Source organism: Malus sylvestris, chromosome 2 (genome assembly GCF_916048215.2).
Source record: "Malus sylvestris chromosome 2, drMalSylv7.2, whole genome shotgun sequence".
Taxonomy (NCBI): Eukaryota; Viridiplantae; Streptophyta; class Magnoliopsida; order Rosales; family Rosaceae; genus Malus; species Malus sylvestris.
In genome coordinates this window covers 13522614-13540553 of record NC_062261.1, presented here as the reverse complement: position 1 = coordinate 13540553, position 17940 = coordinate 13522614, and the positions used below count along the sequence as shown (strand labels likewise).

At 36.1% G+C, this 17940-nt stretch overlaps 2 protein-coding genes across 4 annotated transcripts; one reads left to right on the top strand and one right to left on the bottom strand.

Annotated features, from left to right (window-relative positions):
- Positions 1-824: 824 nt before the first annotated feature.
- On the bottom strand, positions 825-5103 carry LOC126613419 (phosphoglycerate mutase-like protein 4). Of its 3 annotated transcripts, none has more exons than XM_050281171.1 (8): positions 4967-5103; positions 4190-4322; positions 4042-4120; positions 2996-3046; positions 2776-2886; positions 2284-2415; positions 1596-1671; positions 825-1238 (listed from the first exon to the last, which is right to left on the bottom strand). In XM_050281171.1, the coding sequence occupies exons 2-8, from the start codon at positions 4312-4314 to the stop codon at positions 1015-1017; spliced, it is 798 nt and encodes a 265-aa protein (XP_050137128.1). In that variant the 5' UTR covers positions 4315-4322; positions 4967-5103; the 3' UTR covers positions 825-1014. The 3 variants fall into 3 exon arrangements, with proteins under 3 accessions (XP_050137128.1, XP_050137129.1, XP_050137127.1); XM_050281172.1 differs by having other exon boundaries at positions 4295-4322; XM_050281170.1 differs by lacking the exon at positions 4967-5103 and having other exon boundaries at positions 4190-4440.
- Positions 5104-15136: 10033 nt separating this feature from the next.
- LOC126611328 (patatin-like protein 2) lies at positions 15137-17382 on the top strand. The gene is made up of 6 exons (XM_050279559.1): positions 15137-15474; positions 15578-15759; positions 15982-16174; positions 16278-16439; positions 16583-16870; positions 17010-17382. The coding sequence occupies exons 1-6, from the start codon at positions 15361-15363 to the stop codon at positions 17223-17225; spliced, it is 1155 nt and encodes a 384-aa protein (XP_050135516.1). The 5' UTR covers positions 15137-15360; the 3' UTR covers positions 17226-17382.
- The last annotated feature ends 558 nt before the right edge of the window (positions 17383-17940 follow it).

Sequence of the window (17940 nt, the reverse complement as noted above, 5' to 3'; positions counted from 1 at the left end):
ATTATTTACACTAAAGGGGAGGTGAGGGATTTAGCCTCACAATGGGCTAGCAATAATGTGGTTCAAATTCGCATTTGATAAGAATTGAATCTAAAACATCTCATTTACAAGTAAAGAGGAATACTACTAAACTGTAGACCCAACAACCTATAATCATATGTTTTGCAGATTCCGAAGGTTTGATGGTAACTTCAGGTCCACTGCCCATTTTAAGTTGTACCCAGCAACCTTTACCCGGGTCCTCAATATTTCGATGGACATGGAGGCTTGCATGACTGTTCTAAACGGTCGGTCAGAAAACGTTGTAAATGATCTACTTGACAACCACCTTGCACCAACTTCACAATTCCATAAACCCAGCAATAAATGACGAAAAACCAAAAGCCAAAAGCCAAAAGCCAAAAGCCGAAAGCCGAAAACAAACCATAATGAGAGCTACAGCCTACAACCGCTTCCATTCTAATAAACATAAGCATCCTAAGGAATTTTTCATCTCAGAACAACTCCATTCCAATTAGAGAAACAATTTTCAATGGTACTCCAAAGTATTCAATACTCCGGATCTTTCAACCGTTAAATTTTTGGTACTTCATAGATTATATGAAGTACAATCTCAGAGTCATATCTTATGCTTGGACTTCCTCCAATCCAAGAAAGGTGGTGCTCGGTGGTAGGTGCTGGGTCGCTGGGTCAGCATTGTCCAACTTGTGTTTTTTAGGGTTGCATGTGGATGTGGTACGTCCGGTGAGGATTCTACAACTTGCATTCGGCTTGTGATTTGTGAAAGTGGGCAACTTAAATGCAGATGCAAGCAATGTGCAACATAGCCAAGAATCATATCGATCAATACAACATATTGTTATTGTTCGATTGTAAAAACATATGGCCGGCATTAATCTAGGCCGCCTTATTGCAATAATTCAGCATCAGCTAAATGAAATTAGTACTGAATAGTGCAGGTAGTTCCAGCATTCAATTGATTACTATAAACTGCGAGAGCACCCCAAACACGAACTAACCAGAATTTTCATCCCCACCGAAAGCTGATTCCAGATAATCTGTTTGGTTGAGATGACTAACATCACCTGAGGATTTCACGGTCCATTTTCCGTCATCGTACAAGCGAAATATGTGGATCGATGTATTGCCTACTTTGCCTACAGACTTGCCATTTGGGTAACCCTTCTTGAGGAGTGTTCTGATGACCCCCCCATGAGCGACTGCAACTACTCGCTCTCCTGCAATTGAAACAAACCAGGATATAAGCATTCAAGTTGTAATTTGTGATCTAAAATTGGCAATTGTTATTGCAGCTTAGTTAGATTTGAGAGGCAAAAAGGGTCTCGACAGCATTAGAATAGTTTATACAAAAACAGTATCAACAGTCGAAATTGAACTCAAAATAGTGATTCCATTCTATGACCTGAGCTACATTCAACAAGGAACTTATTAGTTTTGCTCAAGGACTCATGTGATCTTAAAATGAAAAGCATATTGGAACATTCTGTTCACGAACTAACTTAAACTTGATTAAAGATTTTACAGCTTCCATAGCAGTAAAGATACAAATGACACCTTCCCCCGTGATACCATACCCTTGTGTTTACTGCCAATTCGCTGCAATGAAGACGTGCAGCGTTGATGAAGTTGATCAAGACTTTCTCCACCACCCTGCACGTGTAGAATAGCCATAGTGGAATAAACATAAATATGTATTGTGATGTCCAAAGAAAATTAATGCCCCTGAGAAGAATGATTTAGGGTACCCATTATCATAATTACTTATTGGTAGAATTTTCACTCTTTCAACCATGATATAACATGCCATGTGACGCTACCCATTACTACGAAAAAACAGCAGAGTCCATAGATAACGGTCATCAACTAGACATCTATTGCATGATTAGGCAAGAAAGAACAATACTAATAAAACAATCTTAGATGTTATGAGTCCTCTCTCTTCTCCAAGCCAAACCAGAGACTGGAACATCAACCTCTATTGGATGCAAAGACAGGTAGTACCAAGATTTCAGAAAGACAGTCCAAATCTAGACCTCCAGCTGCAATAGACTAGTTGTGGTGGGCAGGAGGTACCCTGTTTATACCTACATAGGATGAGCTAGGCTACAAGCCAAGCTGACAATTATAAGGCCTAATTGAGCCAAATTAAGGCACACAGACCTATTCCGTAAAATTTCTCATTGGAGTACTATTTTACTTACAGAATTCAAAGAAGTACCAACTGTTTTAAGCTTGGGCCCAAAGTACAAGAAGATTGCTTACTGGGATTTCTTGAAATGTCTCACGAGATACAAAGGCCTGGTAAGCCTGAGGTTTAACTTTGGCAAGTTCACGGTGTACAAGTCCTTGAAGATCACCTAAATGCCTTTCGCGTAAATCAGGATCTGTTTCAACCTGAAATTTAACCCAACAGTCTTTACATGTGATATAACAAATAAAAACATTCTCTTGACCAAATTATGCATTTGGCTTCATATTAAAAAATTGATTTATCCAATTCCAATTTTCGGTGACATGTATTTAGATGAGGTGATTACCAAGATTTTGACTCCATAATTTTACTTTATTTATTGCCAAACCACAGTAAATTTATATCATGCAGCTTCCAATTTCATGTCTGTCTGTTTTTCTAGTTAGAGCATCAAGAAAACACTTGGCGCTCTATATTACATTATTTGTTACTGCAATGAAACCCGCTACTTTATGGAATCTGCTTTGGTAGATGCAACAGGGAGGTACAAAAAGATTACCTACCTTTAGCCCACCACACCTGGCTGCAATTATCTGTGCAGTCTCATAAGCTCGACTCAGATCAGAAGAATATACAAGGGAGATTTTGGTATCCTTTGATAATCTATTACCCACCTTCAGGGTGTAAACAAAAACTTTGTCAAAGATTAACAAGCAAAGCATAAGTTTAAAACTGTCATATGTATTCCTAAAATAGAGTGTACATATATAGTTTGTAACTTACTGCCGCTGCTTGCTGCCTCCCAGCATCATTTAATTCAACATCCAAATGCCCCTGCACAACATGAATTTAGTTTATAGATAAGAAGAGTAAATTGCACTACTGATCCAGGAAATTTACTCATGTCTCACTTTGCTCGTCCAATTCAGTTCACATTAGCCCTGAATTCGTTTAATGTTGTCAAATGATTCTTGGCATAATTTTTGTTATTTTTCCCATTAGAAATGAAAACGTACTAGGCACCTGGCCTTGTTCATGGGGTATTTCTTTTGTCCACAGGAACCACAAGAAAAAAATAATAATGAGGTTCTTAGGATGGCCAGCCACTCTTTCTATAGGATTTCTTTTAGTTACAATAGCAACCCAAGCTTGGAAGCTGCCATGGAAACCAATGCCAAACTTGGCATTGCACCAATCGATACACACTTGATTTTGTTTCTCTTACTTAAAATGAAAATGAGAAATGTAGTGTGTTCTACAGGCAGCCGTCTAAAGCACCTCATTCTCTTTTCTCGTGCGGTTCCTTTGCAGTGACAGAAGCGCCTCTAAGAACGGGTGGCGCGTGTGATGCATAGCCTTTTTTTACAGGAAAGATAACGGATGTCATGCCAAGGGACGCTTGAAACCATTTAACTGAAGTTCAGGGGGGTAAAGTGACCCATTTCGAAATTTAGGAGAACTAAACACAAATACGGGTCAAAGTTCAGAGGAAAATGTTCATTAACCGCCAATGCCAATGACAAAGCCACGTACTAGCAGAAAATTTCCGTTGGGGATAAAAAACAACATCATAATCCCATAACAATTTCTGATAGAATATCTACACACTGCGTCACCTGTAGTCTTGCATACCATTTTTATTCTCTTAATGACTATTTGCTTAACAAGTTCAATATTATCGCAGATTCGCAAAGTAAAGAAGCTGCGGAATTTAGAATTATGAACATCACATTTTAGATTGTGCTATGAGCCTACGAGCTAACCTAAATCATGCACCTCGACCCATCAAACAACTAACAAAACGACGCAGTTTAAGAGAAAAAGAGAACCTGGATTCTATGCTCAGCGTTCCAGGCCGTTTCGCCATGACGAACTACGATGATCTCCGCGTAATCCGAAGTCACACAGCTACATCAAATCCACAAGATTAAAAATAAATAAAACTGAATCCAGAGCTATCACTTTTCAATTTCTTACTTTTCCAGCATCGAAGGCTTGATATACAAAACCCTAATTGACGAAGTATACGACTGGAGGGAAACGGAGGATAGAGGTGCAAGGAGAATGGGAGGGAGATCGGACCTGGAATCGGCCTCTGCCATGGATGAATCGGGAACTGCCGCCGCCGCCGCCGCCGCCGCCGTACCGAGTCAACGCTGAGCTGCGAGCTCCATGAGGCGCGCAAGGGGGTTGTGTGAGAGTGAAAGGATTTAGAGTGCGCATTGCATTGAATGTTAATTTACAGGATCCAAATCGACGAAGAATCTAATTCCCGGGGAAGAAAACACGGAATCTAATGCGTCGTTGCCCGCCAACTAAAATTTATAATTGGGCTAAGCCCAAAATGGAAACAATATCATATGAACAGTAATGGGCTTTTATTGGGCTAAACTATGCTTTTTAAGGAAAATGACTTTGATAACCATTTCGGTTTTAATTTTCAATTTTTGTTTGCACTTTTTAAAGAAACGAGGAAGTTAAAACGAAAATTGTTATCACAAGAGCCATCAGTTTTGTCCATAGGTTTTGAAAAAATGGCACATGAGTGATAATATATGAGTTGACAATATATAACAACTTTTAGGAATTAGTTTTCATATGTTGTCATTTAATATATAAACGTATATTTATTTTTAATAATTGTTATTGGCTCTTCAAAAACAATTTTGCACTCATCCATTTATTTATTTATTTTCCATCCGTAAGGGGTGGATTATGACATTTTTGGAAGGACAATACTTCCCTCGTCCCAATTAGAGAAACAATTTGAGCTACATGATAATGTCCTAATTGATGTTGTAATGTATAAAACGCGGGATTAATACCAGGCTCATCCTATACACTGTATAGAGATTTTTTGGCCATTTAGAAATCCAATGACTAAGACCTAATGGCCACAAATTTTTGTTGTATAGGATACTCCATAGCATAGTAAAATGTTCAAACATTCTGCATTTGTTATATGATAAATTATCTTATGCTTGAACTTCTTCCAATCCAAGAACCATTATCTTATGGATAAACCCTTCAAGAACTTTTGTTAAGGTTGTGGGAGAAACTAATAAAAATTGACTTAGAGGAAAATTATTTAATTAAACAAAATTCTTTGTTTTATTATAATAAAATGGTTAGGACAAATGACTTTGGTTTTGATTTTTTGTTCTCATATTGGCTCTTTTTATTAGCACCGCACATAATGTTAGATACACCTCATGTTAAAATTTAATATTAAATGACTTATATACTCTAATATGAAATGACAATTTCGACTTCTTAAGGTTAAAAAAATAAAACCCAAATCACTTTTATTGTGTATCTCCCAAGATTATTTATCTTCTTTAACTCTTAAAACCACTCTCACCCTCCAATGTAAAACAAAACTCTAACCAATAAAACTATTATGATTAGTTCAACTTCATTTTCTTTGTTGTTTAATTTTTCTCGCATAATCCTTTCTGCTTTCTTGGACCATGTAAAGTGAATAGAAATCTGTCCAACCTTCACTTAATGATACTCTCCCTCGTATTGAACCATGCAAATTCTGCATTGTGAAGGTCTCGATAATGTATTTCCTCACTTAATGACACTTCTCATATTGACAATATCTTCTCAACTAACTCTTTATTGATATATAGCAAAAATAGTCAATTAGCTCTTTCAATATGAACATAAAACATGCAAATAGGATCAAACAATTATTGGCATCCCATTGTCCAAGTATTAAGTGATGTAGGACGATATTATTTAGCAAGATTCTAAAAAACGCTAAGTGCTAGTCGGACGGCAGGTTAGGGTCTAGTGCTTAGGCCATCTCCAACCAAAGGGTTCAGATGGTCGAAAATAGCCCGAAAACTGTCTCCAACTGAGGGCTAGGCCAAATGACTCGTGGGCCCCACATAATCTGAAAGGGCCAAAGGGCTAGCCGCATGTAGACAGCTAGCTAGGCCGAGGTTGGCTAGAAATTCCAAAAATTCTGTCGAATATAACCGACAGGAATATATTAATGCCAGCTACCGTTGCATTCAAATTTTTGGGCATTTTTTTTTAATTCTTAAAGATTCTAATTTTTTTTCCTATAAATACCTAAACCATTCATTCACCATTCCTCACAAAATTTTCACCATTCATACACCATTTCAATTCTTATATTTTCTTTTCTCTTTCAAAAATCTATCCTTCATTTTTTTCAATAATTTTCAAATGGCCTCATCTGCAATGAAAGGTAGGGTTTGAACTCGAAAAGACGATGAAGCTCTTTCCAAGGCTTATAGATGGGTGTCGGAAGATAGTGTGAGGGGGAATTGTCAAACAAATGATGGTGTTTGGACTCGTGTGTCCAAAAAATACTTAGAGTTCTATGAAGGCACCACTCCATTGAATATCCGAAACCATAAGAGTTGTTTTTCAAGATGGAAGAAACATCTTCTGCCAAGTTTGAACAAATGGCATCAAGCATTGTTAACAACAACAAGTAGACATGAAAGCGGCACTAATTACTATGATGAAGTAAGTGTTTTCACAATATATTTTAAATATTTAATTACATTTAATTTCATAAATTAATTTCCTTTAATTTTTGTAATTATATTTTCTAGGTATGCCAAGCGGAGGAATTGTATATGGAAAGCAGCTCGAAACCTTTTCAGTTTCACAGTTATTGGGAAATTTGTAAAGGGTGGGTGTTATTTGAAGATCCACCTCAACATAGAGCTCTTATGCCGGTGTTCGGAACTACATCCTCAGTTGTAGATATGGATGAAGATGGATTGCCTTACATTCAACAAACAAGGGTAGAAAATCCGTCTTCAGCCTTTAGGTGAAGGTTCCATACCTAGGACAATGGGATGAAACAAGGCACGAAGGTTGAAGGAAAAGGGCAAGGCAAATGATGATTACGCCGCTCAACATGAAGTGGCGGCCTTATCGCGATTAATGGTGGAGTAAAATGCCTTTGAGGCGGAAGAAGGAAGAGTAGGCATGAAGAACGGGCCAAACAAATACAAGAAGAGATGGATGATAAGAATATGGAAAGGAACACTTCGAATTACACTCCAATGAGTAAGGCCTATTTTAATAGAAAAAAAAAAAGAAATTATGACTCGGCTGCAGTTGTTTACATCTAACTATACTCCTACAATGGCAGATGATGAAGATAATGTTGATTATGGATATTAAATTTAAGTTGTCGTAGTTTTTAAATTTAAGTTAATGTTGTTTTTAAATTTAATTTGTAGTTTTAAAATTTAATTTGTCGTTTTAAAATTTAAGTTATAGTTTTTAAATATAAGTTGTAGTTTTTAAATTTAAGTTGTTGTTGTTTTTAAATTTAAGTTGTTAGTTTTTAAATTTAAATAATAAATTATGTTTGGTCCTATGACCCTTTGGCTGTTGGTTGAAGACGGTTTTTTGTGACATGGCTAAAATGACACACCCCGACCAAGATTAAGGCATGTTGGCCGTCACGTGAGGGTGACGTAGCCATGTGCACAATGCGGAATCGATTTAGATAAGAAATATACGAATATTTGAAAACTGAAACTACTAGAGTGCACTAGAAAATAGGAAGTGTTAGGAGTCAATTACAAAAGTAAATACTCCTAATCAGAGCATAATAAGTCTAGGTGCAGTCTAGTAGGACAAGTACTAGTTATACAGTACCAGGAATGTCGTATTATTATTTAGATATGTCATAACCGCCAAAGTCCTCAAACCCAGCAACAACAAGCTTATCTAAAACCTGGAGGGGCGCAAAATAGAAAACATGAGTGGGCAAAAACAAAGGTTTTACAAAACCATTTCATTTATCACATATCTAACATCTCACTGTAAAACATGTATAATTTTTCCCAAAATCAAGATAAAAGCATATACATAAATATATATGTAAATATATCAATTCAAATCATGCTTCACATAATCATATTCATATGTATGTCATGCCAAGATATAACAGAGTAAGCAATTCAGGTAAAAATAATTTCATAGAAATATAACATGCTAACCGGAACTCCTGTGATAATCTGTACGGCTGAATTCATAGCTCAATATCAATCTAGCCGAAGTCACTACAATGACCTATACGACACTATACTGCACAAGAGTCGGAACCAAATGAAAAGGTCTGTACAACAATAATGGGTGTAATATAATCATGCTCAATACAACTCTCACATAATAACTGGGCGCACATAAATATATATGTAAATATATCAATTCAAATCATGCTTCACATAATCATATTCATATGTATGCCATGCAAAGATATAACAGAGTAAGCAATTCAGGTAAAAATAATTTTATAGAAATATAACATGCTAACCGGAACCCCTGTGATAATCCGTACGGTTGAATTCATAGCTCAAAAATCAATCTAGCCGAAGTCACTACAATGACCTATACGGCACTATACTGCACAAGAGTCGGAACCAAATGAAAAGGTCTGTACGACAATAATGGGTGTAATATAATCATGCTCAATACAACTCTCACATAATAATTGGATGATAAATCGCTAGTCACCTACAAGTTATAACCCTAATGAAGGTCTGTACGACAAGACTGTGCACCTAAATTGGATCCAATATGAGCATATGGTGCGTGAGGTGACATAATAAACAAGACTGTGCCATATCTCTGGCTAAAATCACAATCACCCTACATGCAATTTGATGAGCTCAACATTATTCAATCACATATCACATCATTGATAATTCACATAACCAAACATAACTCACATGAGCTTACCTGAGTATCCACAGCACCATAATTATATATAATGCATCATATACCAAATCATATATGAAATATAAATTTATATGCATGGGATTTAAGACATACTTTCATTTAAACATATATTTCTGGGAAAATATCAAGTATAGAAATATATACTGAAAACCAAAAGCCAACTCACTGGTATGTCGAAGGGTCGTAGCCCCCGAGTCGCCCTTGAACACGCTCGTCCTCGGGATAAGTCTCACATTTATGCGAATTAACTATAAAAATGTTATTTAAAGCACATAGGCAAAACTAGCTAATAACTTCTCATACATAGCTCAAATTGGGTATAGGAATATACCACAATGACCTATACAATCTCAGGATCGTCCCCAGATTTTTAAAATAATTTTTTATCCACCCATGTGCCGCCACGCGCCTGTGAGTGCATGGCAAGACGCGCGACCATGCGCAGGAAATCCTAACGGAAACAGTAATGGCAGTTAGGGAATATTCCGCTAAATCCTAACAGATTCTGTTAAACTTAACTGACGGCATCAGAATATTCCGTCAGAATTGACGGAATATTCCGTCGTCTTCAACCTCAGACTCCGACGACCGTCGCCGTCACCGAAAAACTGGGAATTTTTCAATTGGCTATATCTCACTCATTTTTCATCCATTTCCTATGAATTTTGCACCAAAATGAAGCTTACAACTTGAAGAACATTTCCTTACCAATTTAAAGCTCCAAAAATCACGGAATCCCGCTGGAGAAATTCCACAAAATCCGGCCAAGCTTGAAACTCACGATCCCGACGTCCGATTTCACCCAACGAACCACTCCGAGCTTCCTTAGGACCTCCTAAAGCTTCCTATGTCCTTAAAATTCCTAAAAAATCAACATTTTATGTGAGCATGAATAGTACCTCAAATCGGGGTTCGGATTTTACGAGTTTTCAAAGGAGTTCTTACCTGAAAATGGTACCATTCAACTCGTATGGTTCTCACGAACACAATGGTGTGCTTTACACCCTCAATCTTCACACTTTCGATGGATTTTAAGTGTAGTCCGTACAAGAGAGAAGAGAGAGAGAGAGAGAGAGAGAGAGAGAGAGAGAGAGAGAGAGAGAGTGAGTCTGAGAGAGAGAGAGAGTACGAGAAGGAAGAGAAAGGATGTGTGTGTGGCCTTGGATTGGTCAACAACCAAAATACATAATAACCTAATCCTAATTAGTTCCAAACAATTAGGATTTATGAATATTGACCAAAAAACAACACTTAAATCACATCACACCATTTAACGTCCATGGGCATTTTCATCAATTTACGTCAACAAAAATTATTTTTCGGGACGGGCTGTGACATAAAACGAGCCCTATGGCCCTCGGTTGGAGATGGAGGCAAATATGACCCTGTACTGTTCGTTCAAATATTAATATCTTGGAGGGCTAGAGGGGTAAAACGAGCCATCTGGCCAGCCCTCAGTTGGAGATGGCCTTAGGCGGCGAGCTGGTGCCTAACTCCTAGGCGGTTGGGGTCTAGTGCCTAGGCGTCCTAAGCGGATTTACATAAATTTATAATGTATATTATAAAATATGAGTATATGTGTATAATTTTAGGACTTTGTTTTTTTGTTAATTTTGTAACATTTACTCACCTCATATATATTAATCATTTTTGGACTTTACTTTTCATTTGAAAAAAAATTGGACCTGGTTTCCCCCATTAAAAATAGGGAAAACTAATGAAAATGACTTGAAAACTTTGAGTTTTAACGATAAGGACAAAATAAAAGGTAAAGTGAATAGTACAAGGATTGACTTTTTAGTGTAAAAATGTGGTTTTTCGTTAAAGTGAATAGTACCAGGAGTTTTTCGTTAAAGTTCCCTTAAAAATAAATTTATTCCCTTGTGTTTTAGTCATGAAAAATCACACATGTGGCAAAGTCAAACAAAAATCCTCTTCCTACTTTAAATTTTCACTCTTCCCGTGGGACTAGGATTTTCTCTCCTCCTCTTTCCATCTCCTCCTCTCACATTCTCTATTTTATCTTTCTCTTTCTATAAAAAAAATTAATATAAGATGTTGACGTGGCTTAACTGTGACAGTTCAAATAAGAGGGGAGGGAAAAAAGGAAGGAAGAGAATCCTACTCCCTTCCCGTGAGCCCATGACACAAAAACCCAAAACAACTCTTTCTCTTTTCTCTCTCTCTCTCTCCCTCTCTCTTTTTCCAGAAACCTCTAGCAATCAGCCATAGTTTACAATGCGGATGCCAGATGCGAGGTGTGAGATGCGAGATGCGATGCGGGAGTTGGAAACTTGGAGTTGCAGATGCGATGAGAGTTCGAGGCTGCGAGAGTTGCAGATCTTTCGGTGGTGGCGAGAGTTGCAAAGCACCTTGTGCGACGGCAAGAATTTCAGACCGCCTAGAATGCCTAGGTTGCCGCCTAGGTCCTGGTTGATTTTTAAAACGATTTACCCTAAATCCCAACGGGCTTCCACTGCCAAACGCCTAGGTGGCTGCTAGAGCGATTTTAGAACATTGGTATTTGGTACAATATGAAGAGATAGAGAAATAGAAGAGATTCAAACTCACTCCGGTCTTTGGCATCAGACCAAAAATGTATTGGAATAAAATTAGAAAAATCCGGCATCTAACCAACCTTGAGCTTCACACTGAAGGTGCCTTGAATGAGCTTATGTATTCGCACCTAAGATGTAAAGACTCTGGGATGCACGTAGAAAATGTGTATGTAGAAAACATAACGTGTTTGTTGAGAGTGTGAGGTTATGTGGGGTGTAATAAATAATATGTGGAGTGTTAATATATAACAAGTCTTTCATATCGGAACGGTTCATTATCTTTATCATCATTTACAGATCATTTTAGAAAAGTTCGCATTTGAGAACATTTAGCTATCTATATATGTAAAACAAATTGACACTTATAATAAGTAACATCCTTATGATAAACCGTTATGATAAACCGTTAATTGCTTTGACTTGTATAAAAACAAACTATTCCGAATATTATAGCCATGATCATGTTAATGTGAACGCGATGTAATCAAAGTAAAGGCCAAACACACATGGTCACCTGCAAAAGAAACTTTCTAGATAAAAAGGTGATTGTGACATAATTCAATGATAACATAACAGGATAACAACAATTCATCTTTCGGTGAGTCACAATAAATACTATAAAATACCATAAGAAAGTGATAACCTTGGAATAATTAACACTTGCTTACTTAAAAATGTAATCCCACAACCACAAATACTGTTCAACCATGATTTTTTTTTTTCTGTTGTTGTTTAAGAGGAACAATTGGTGGCAAGCCACAGTTATCCACTATTTCCGGGGGCCGAGAAGACTCACAGAAATATTTCAGCTTTTTCTTGGCCACAAGTATGGGTTCCACAAATTAGCAGCAGGTTTCGAACCCGAGATCTCTAATTTTTAGTTTTAAAAAAGCCTCGTAATCCACCATTTACCACTGAATTAGCAGCTCGTGATTACTATTCAACCATGATTAAATAAATATACATTAGTTTCCAAAAAAAAAAAAAATCAATATACATTTTACCATGAACTTCACATGCTTGATCAGATTCATCTCCATCGGCCTTCTGTTAATTATTGAGACAACATGCGGTTGAGTGGATCGTTAGGCCCAAACTTTCCCATAAAACGACACTGCTTTTACCATCTTTCAACGAATGGCACCAAAATTTTGAAGACTAATATCCATAATGTTTTCCCACACCAGCATCAGCTTCTACGCGAGCGAATCTTCGAAGAAGATTAACCAAAAAAAAAAAAAAAATCAACTTGCACCAATATGCGTTATGGAAAATAGTAATGACACACTTTTTGTTTCCTCTTATAAACATTTTTTTTTAAAATTCTATTTGTTGATTTTGTTGACATTGGTGGAGCCACATTAAGCATCTCCAATGAAGGGTTCTATATGAGGTTAGAAAAGTGGTGGATGTAGCCTAATTTAAAGCTTCGAGGAATCTTTGGAGCTCTAAAAAAGAATCTCTCCTAATAAGGGGTTATATATCTTTCGGGTTCTATATGAGGCTATATATTTTATTATGTAGTAATTTGATTACGCGGTAAATTTATTATTGTCTTAACTTTTCTAAACTTGATTATTGGATGCATTATCTTAAATTTTAATTTATGAACCTTTTAACCTAAAAATATTCAAATTCTGACAAAGTTAGATTTCATTATTTATGCACCGTTGTAGGTTATCTTATCTCAATCTCATCTGTTCGTTTGTTTATATGAAATCAGATAAGATAAGATTTTATTTCATAACAATCATTGGTTTTGATTATTTTATCTCAATCTCATATGTTGGTTTGTTTCTATGAAATCAGACAAGATAAGATTTCATTTCATAATAGCTATTGGTTTATTTCTCTTATTGACACATTCTCCAAAATCAATCAAGATTTTCATTTCATAACAATCATTGGATTAGATTATCTTATCACAATTTAGTTATGTTATTTGGTTATATTTTCGGTTTAGGTCTCTAAACTACCCATGTTAAATTTCATCAATTTTTTTTATTTTTATTTATATGAACTTTTCATTCTAGAAAATTAAACACAAAGCACAACATTTTTTTTCTAATCAACAACACAAAAAATAGTCATTGTTTGTATATGTTTTCTTAATCAAACAAACAGTTGAAAATAAACTCTTAAAATCCTACACGGTTTAAAAATAAACCCTTAAAATCATGTTTTGGAATTAAAAATGGGGCTCACCCATTTCTAAACTAAAAAAACAAAAACAAAATCAAGACTGAGCCCTCAATTTGGTGTGGTTCCCTTACTTTTTGGGGCTAGATGTAGCCTAACTTCTTGCTACCAAGGATTGAAATTGCTAGCCCCTGTGGTGGATGTAGCCCCATTTTCCGGCCCATTAGGGATGATATTTTTCATTAGAGCTACAAATGTGATAGCCTCAAGGAGGATAAAACCCCCATTGGGGATGCTCTAAGGGCTACCTTTGGCTATAGCCCAAGTAGCTTTTGATAGAAAAAAAAATTGAGAATTATTATTGGCGTTCTAAAATTCTTATTCTACATTCCAAACTTTTTATATTTAGAAAGCAAAATACACTTGTGAGCAGTGTAGAATGAGATTTTTGGAGTGACAATAACACTTCCCATAAAATTTACATGTAATTTTTATTTATTTTCGAATGTAGCCCACATATATTTAGTCACTGATTCGAATTCTTTCGGTTTAATTATATATTACAGTTTACAAACATCTTTTTTTTCTTACATTTTTTTCTCATCGCTTCTTGTACATGTACAAGTTTGAATTTATTTGAATAACGAAAATTCTTGGCTCACCTTGTGAATATTTTCTTAAACTAACTGATACTATGAAAATACATTAATATGTTTCTTTGTTTATATAGATTTAAATCTATAAACTAGTTCACCCGATGAAAAATTCCTAGCTCTACTATTGTTTGTTGAATTATTCATTTCAAAAGTTTTTAATGAAAAAAAGTGTACCAGAAAAAAAGAAAAATAAAAGAAAGAAAGAAAGATGATATGCGTTTATCATTTCTCTACGTCATTACAAAAACGTGGTGTTTTGGAAGATGATGTACCAACTTGGTCGTCATCTGGTACTTGACAAATACATAAAGTAGCATTAATAAGTATTAATAATTAGAGAGATATTATTATTACTAAAAAAATCTCATTCTCCATTCCTCACAAGTGTATTTTTCTTTCTAATTATAAAAAATTTGGAGTGTAAAATGAAAAATGAGATTTTTGGAGTGCCAATAATTACTACTCTTTACTTATCAATTGGATTTTATGAGGGAATTTTAACTTCTTCATGGTATATTAGAGTAAGTCTTCTTATCCGTGAAGCTTAACAGTCACACTTACTCTATGTTATCCCATTTGTATTATTTATATGTTAGAATTGAAAATTAGCCTCATATTAAAGTGCATGTGTTAAAAATAAATCATAGGTAAAGAAGAATCTTTATATAAACTTATAAGTAATTTGAGCTACTTCTTATATTACTAATTAATTTTATAATACAACCTCAATTTTTTCTTAATTCCATTCCATGCAAATTAATGAATACTAATATGTACACTAATAGAAGACTCTGACCAAACCGATTGAACTATATTGAAGGTGTTGACTAGTCGCCCAAGAGCACCAACACAGCATTGGCCGCCATGGCTGCTACCAGTAAGAAGAGTGCTTGGGTTCTTGCTATAAATAGCATACTCGATCTGTGTACACTTCACACAACAAGCTTCCTTCACAATCACAATTGCTCATATTATATCTAAGCGACAGAGAAGGTCTGATTTTTCACAAAAATATTTCGATTGGACAAGATCTTTAATTCGAGTTATAACAATGTCGACTGGTATGACAAAGAGAAGGATGGTGACAGTACTAAGCATTGATGGTGGTGGCATTAGAGGCATAATTCCCAGCACCCTCCTTGCCTTTCTTGAATCCAAGCTTCAGGTACTTTACGAGTCTGCTGGATTGCCATTTCAACTGTCAGTTTTTATTTTTAGTTACGGTCTTACAATATTGTGAACGTCATTAATTTGTGCATATGGTATAGGAATTGGATGGGCCTGCTGCAAGAATCGCAGATTATTTCGACATAATTGCCGGAACAAGCACCGGTGGTCTTGTCACCACCATGCTTACAGCTCCTAACAAAGACAACCGACCCATGTACGAAGCAAAGGACATCAACAACTTCTATTTGGATCACACCCCAAAGATTTTCCCTCAGCATAGGTTAGTGATCTATAACAACTTAACACAAAATTGTTTCGTATCAATTTACAGTATTGCAGTACGTAGGATGTAGCAAGTACGGATTTGGTAATGTCACAAAACATGATCACGCGTATCCGAACAAATCAATCAGCTCACAAATCGACTTACTAGACATTAATGTGGATATATATATATATATAGGTTAACTAGTTCTAATGTAAATTTATTTGAAATTTGCAGTCGTAATAACTTCTTGACATCACTAACAAGTATGGTTGGTGCTGTCATGGGACCAAAATATGATGGAAAGTACCTGCGAACATTGACGAAGGAGCTGCTTGGCGACCTCACTCTTAAACAAACCCTAACCAATGTGATTATTCCAACTTTTGATATTAAGCACCTTCAGCCTGTGCTCTTCTCAACCATCGATGTAAGACAGCAACAATGAATAAGCCGTAATTTTACTCAATTTTTGGGGATTGCTGTTGCTACTTGTGTAGGTATTCTTATATAGTTTTAAATCCATGGCACAGGCAAAAGAAAGTCCATTGAAAAATGCTAAGCTTTCGGATATCTGCATCAGTACCTCTGCTGCTCCCACTTTTCTCCCCGCTCATTACTTCGAGGTCAATGATAACGACGGAAGAACCCGAACTTTTGATCTCATCGATGGTGGGGTTGCTGCCAACAATCCTGTATGTACTTAATTTGATAATCTACCCTCAATTGATATGCATTTAATTCATAAGTTATGAAAATAACATGTTAGACTGTCAGGCAAAAATTAGAAACTAATTAATGCACTAAGGAAATTAATTAAATCTACGGTCATATGCAGACGATGACGGCCATAAGCCACATAAACAGAGAGATATTGAAGCATAACTCAGAGCCGATGGATGCTACCAGGTTGTTAGTGCTATCATTGGGCACAGGCGCAGCCAAGAATGAAGCGAAGTACAATGCAGCCAACGCCTCCAAATGGGGTTTGATCAATTGGGTCTTTGACAATGGGAGCACACCTTTGGTAGACATTTTCGGCGATGCAAGTTCCGACATGGTTGATTTTCATGTCTCCACCCTCTTCCAATCCGTTCACGCCAAGGACAACTATCTTCGTATTCAGGTACATTTTATAAGCGGTTCATGATCTCCGTCAAATATATATGCACTGTGGTCAGTAAATATGGTATAAAAGCAACTTTTAAATTTTATGGTTGCAAGCATGATCATGCTAATTCTTTCCTAATGTGTAAAAATTATAGGATGACACGTTGATTGGTGAGGAGGCATCGGTGGACATTGCAACGGAGAAAAATCTGAAAAGGCTTGTTGAAATCGGAAAGGTGTTGTTGAAGAAGCCGGTGTCACGGGTGAATTTGGATACCGGAAGGTATGAGGAATCCAAGGGAGAAGGTACCTATGAAGAAGCACTGATTGAGTTTGCCAAAAGGCTCTCGGAAGGAAAGAAGCTTAATTAGGCAAAACAGTTAACTGAAAGTGCAAAAGATTGCAATATGATTATATCTTAATAAACTTTGTTGTTTACTTTGTGATGATCATGTTCATCAATTCCACTGTGAATCTTGATTGAAAAATAAAGAATATTGAATAAGAAATTGGAGTTTTGGGATCAAATCTGTTGATGATTTTGAATGGGATGATCTGTATTACTTGTCTTTGTTTGGAACATCCAACATGCTAAATAGATAAGTGCATATATTACGATTCAATAAACTTTGGGTAAGGACCAACCGACAAGGACCTCAACTTATCCTATATGTATATGATTATATCATCATAGATTCCCCTTACAATGCCAACTACCGCTCGTCACTACTTGATTAAAGGTATTATGGGATGTGGACAAATAAGTTTCTGAAAATCAACTTATATATGAAATGGCCAATGGCTTCATTATCGGATGCAGAATCGGACAAATGCGACACCTGTAAAATTATTATAATTTCTATAAATTCGCAAATCCACAAAGATTAAGACACGATTAAATATTTAAAAACTAATTTTCATAACCTGAAATTTTTTGTTCTTAATTGGGAGAAATAGAGACTTATTGTGGATATCTTCGATCATCGATGGTGAGAGTAGAAAAAAAAGAAAGAAGATTTGGATATGGGGGAAAAGAAGTTTTGGAATTTGGAGGAGAAAAAAAAAACGTTGGGAATTGGAGAAGAA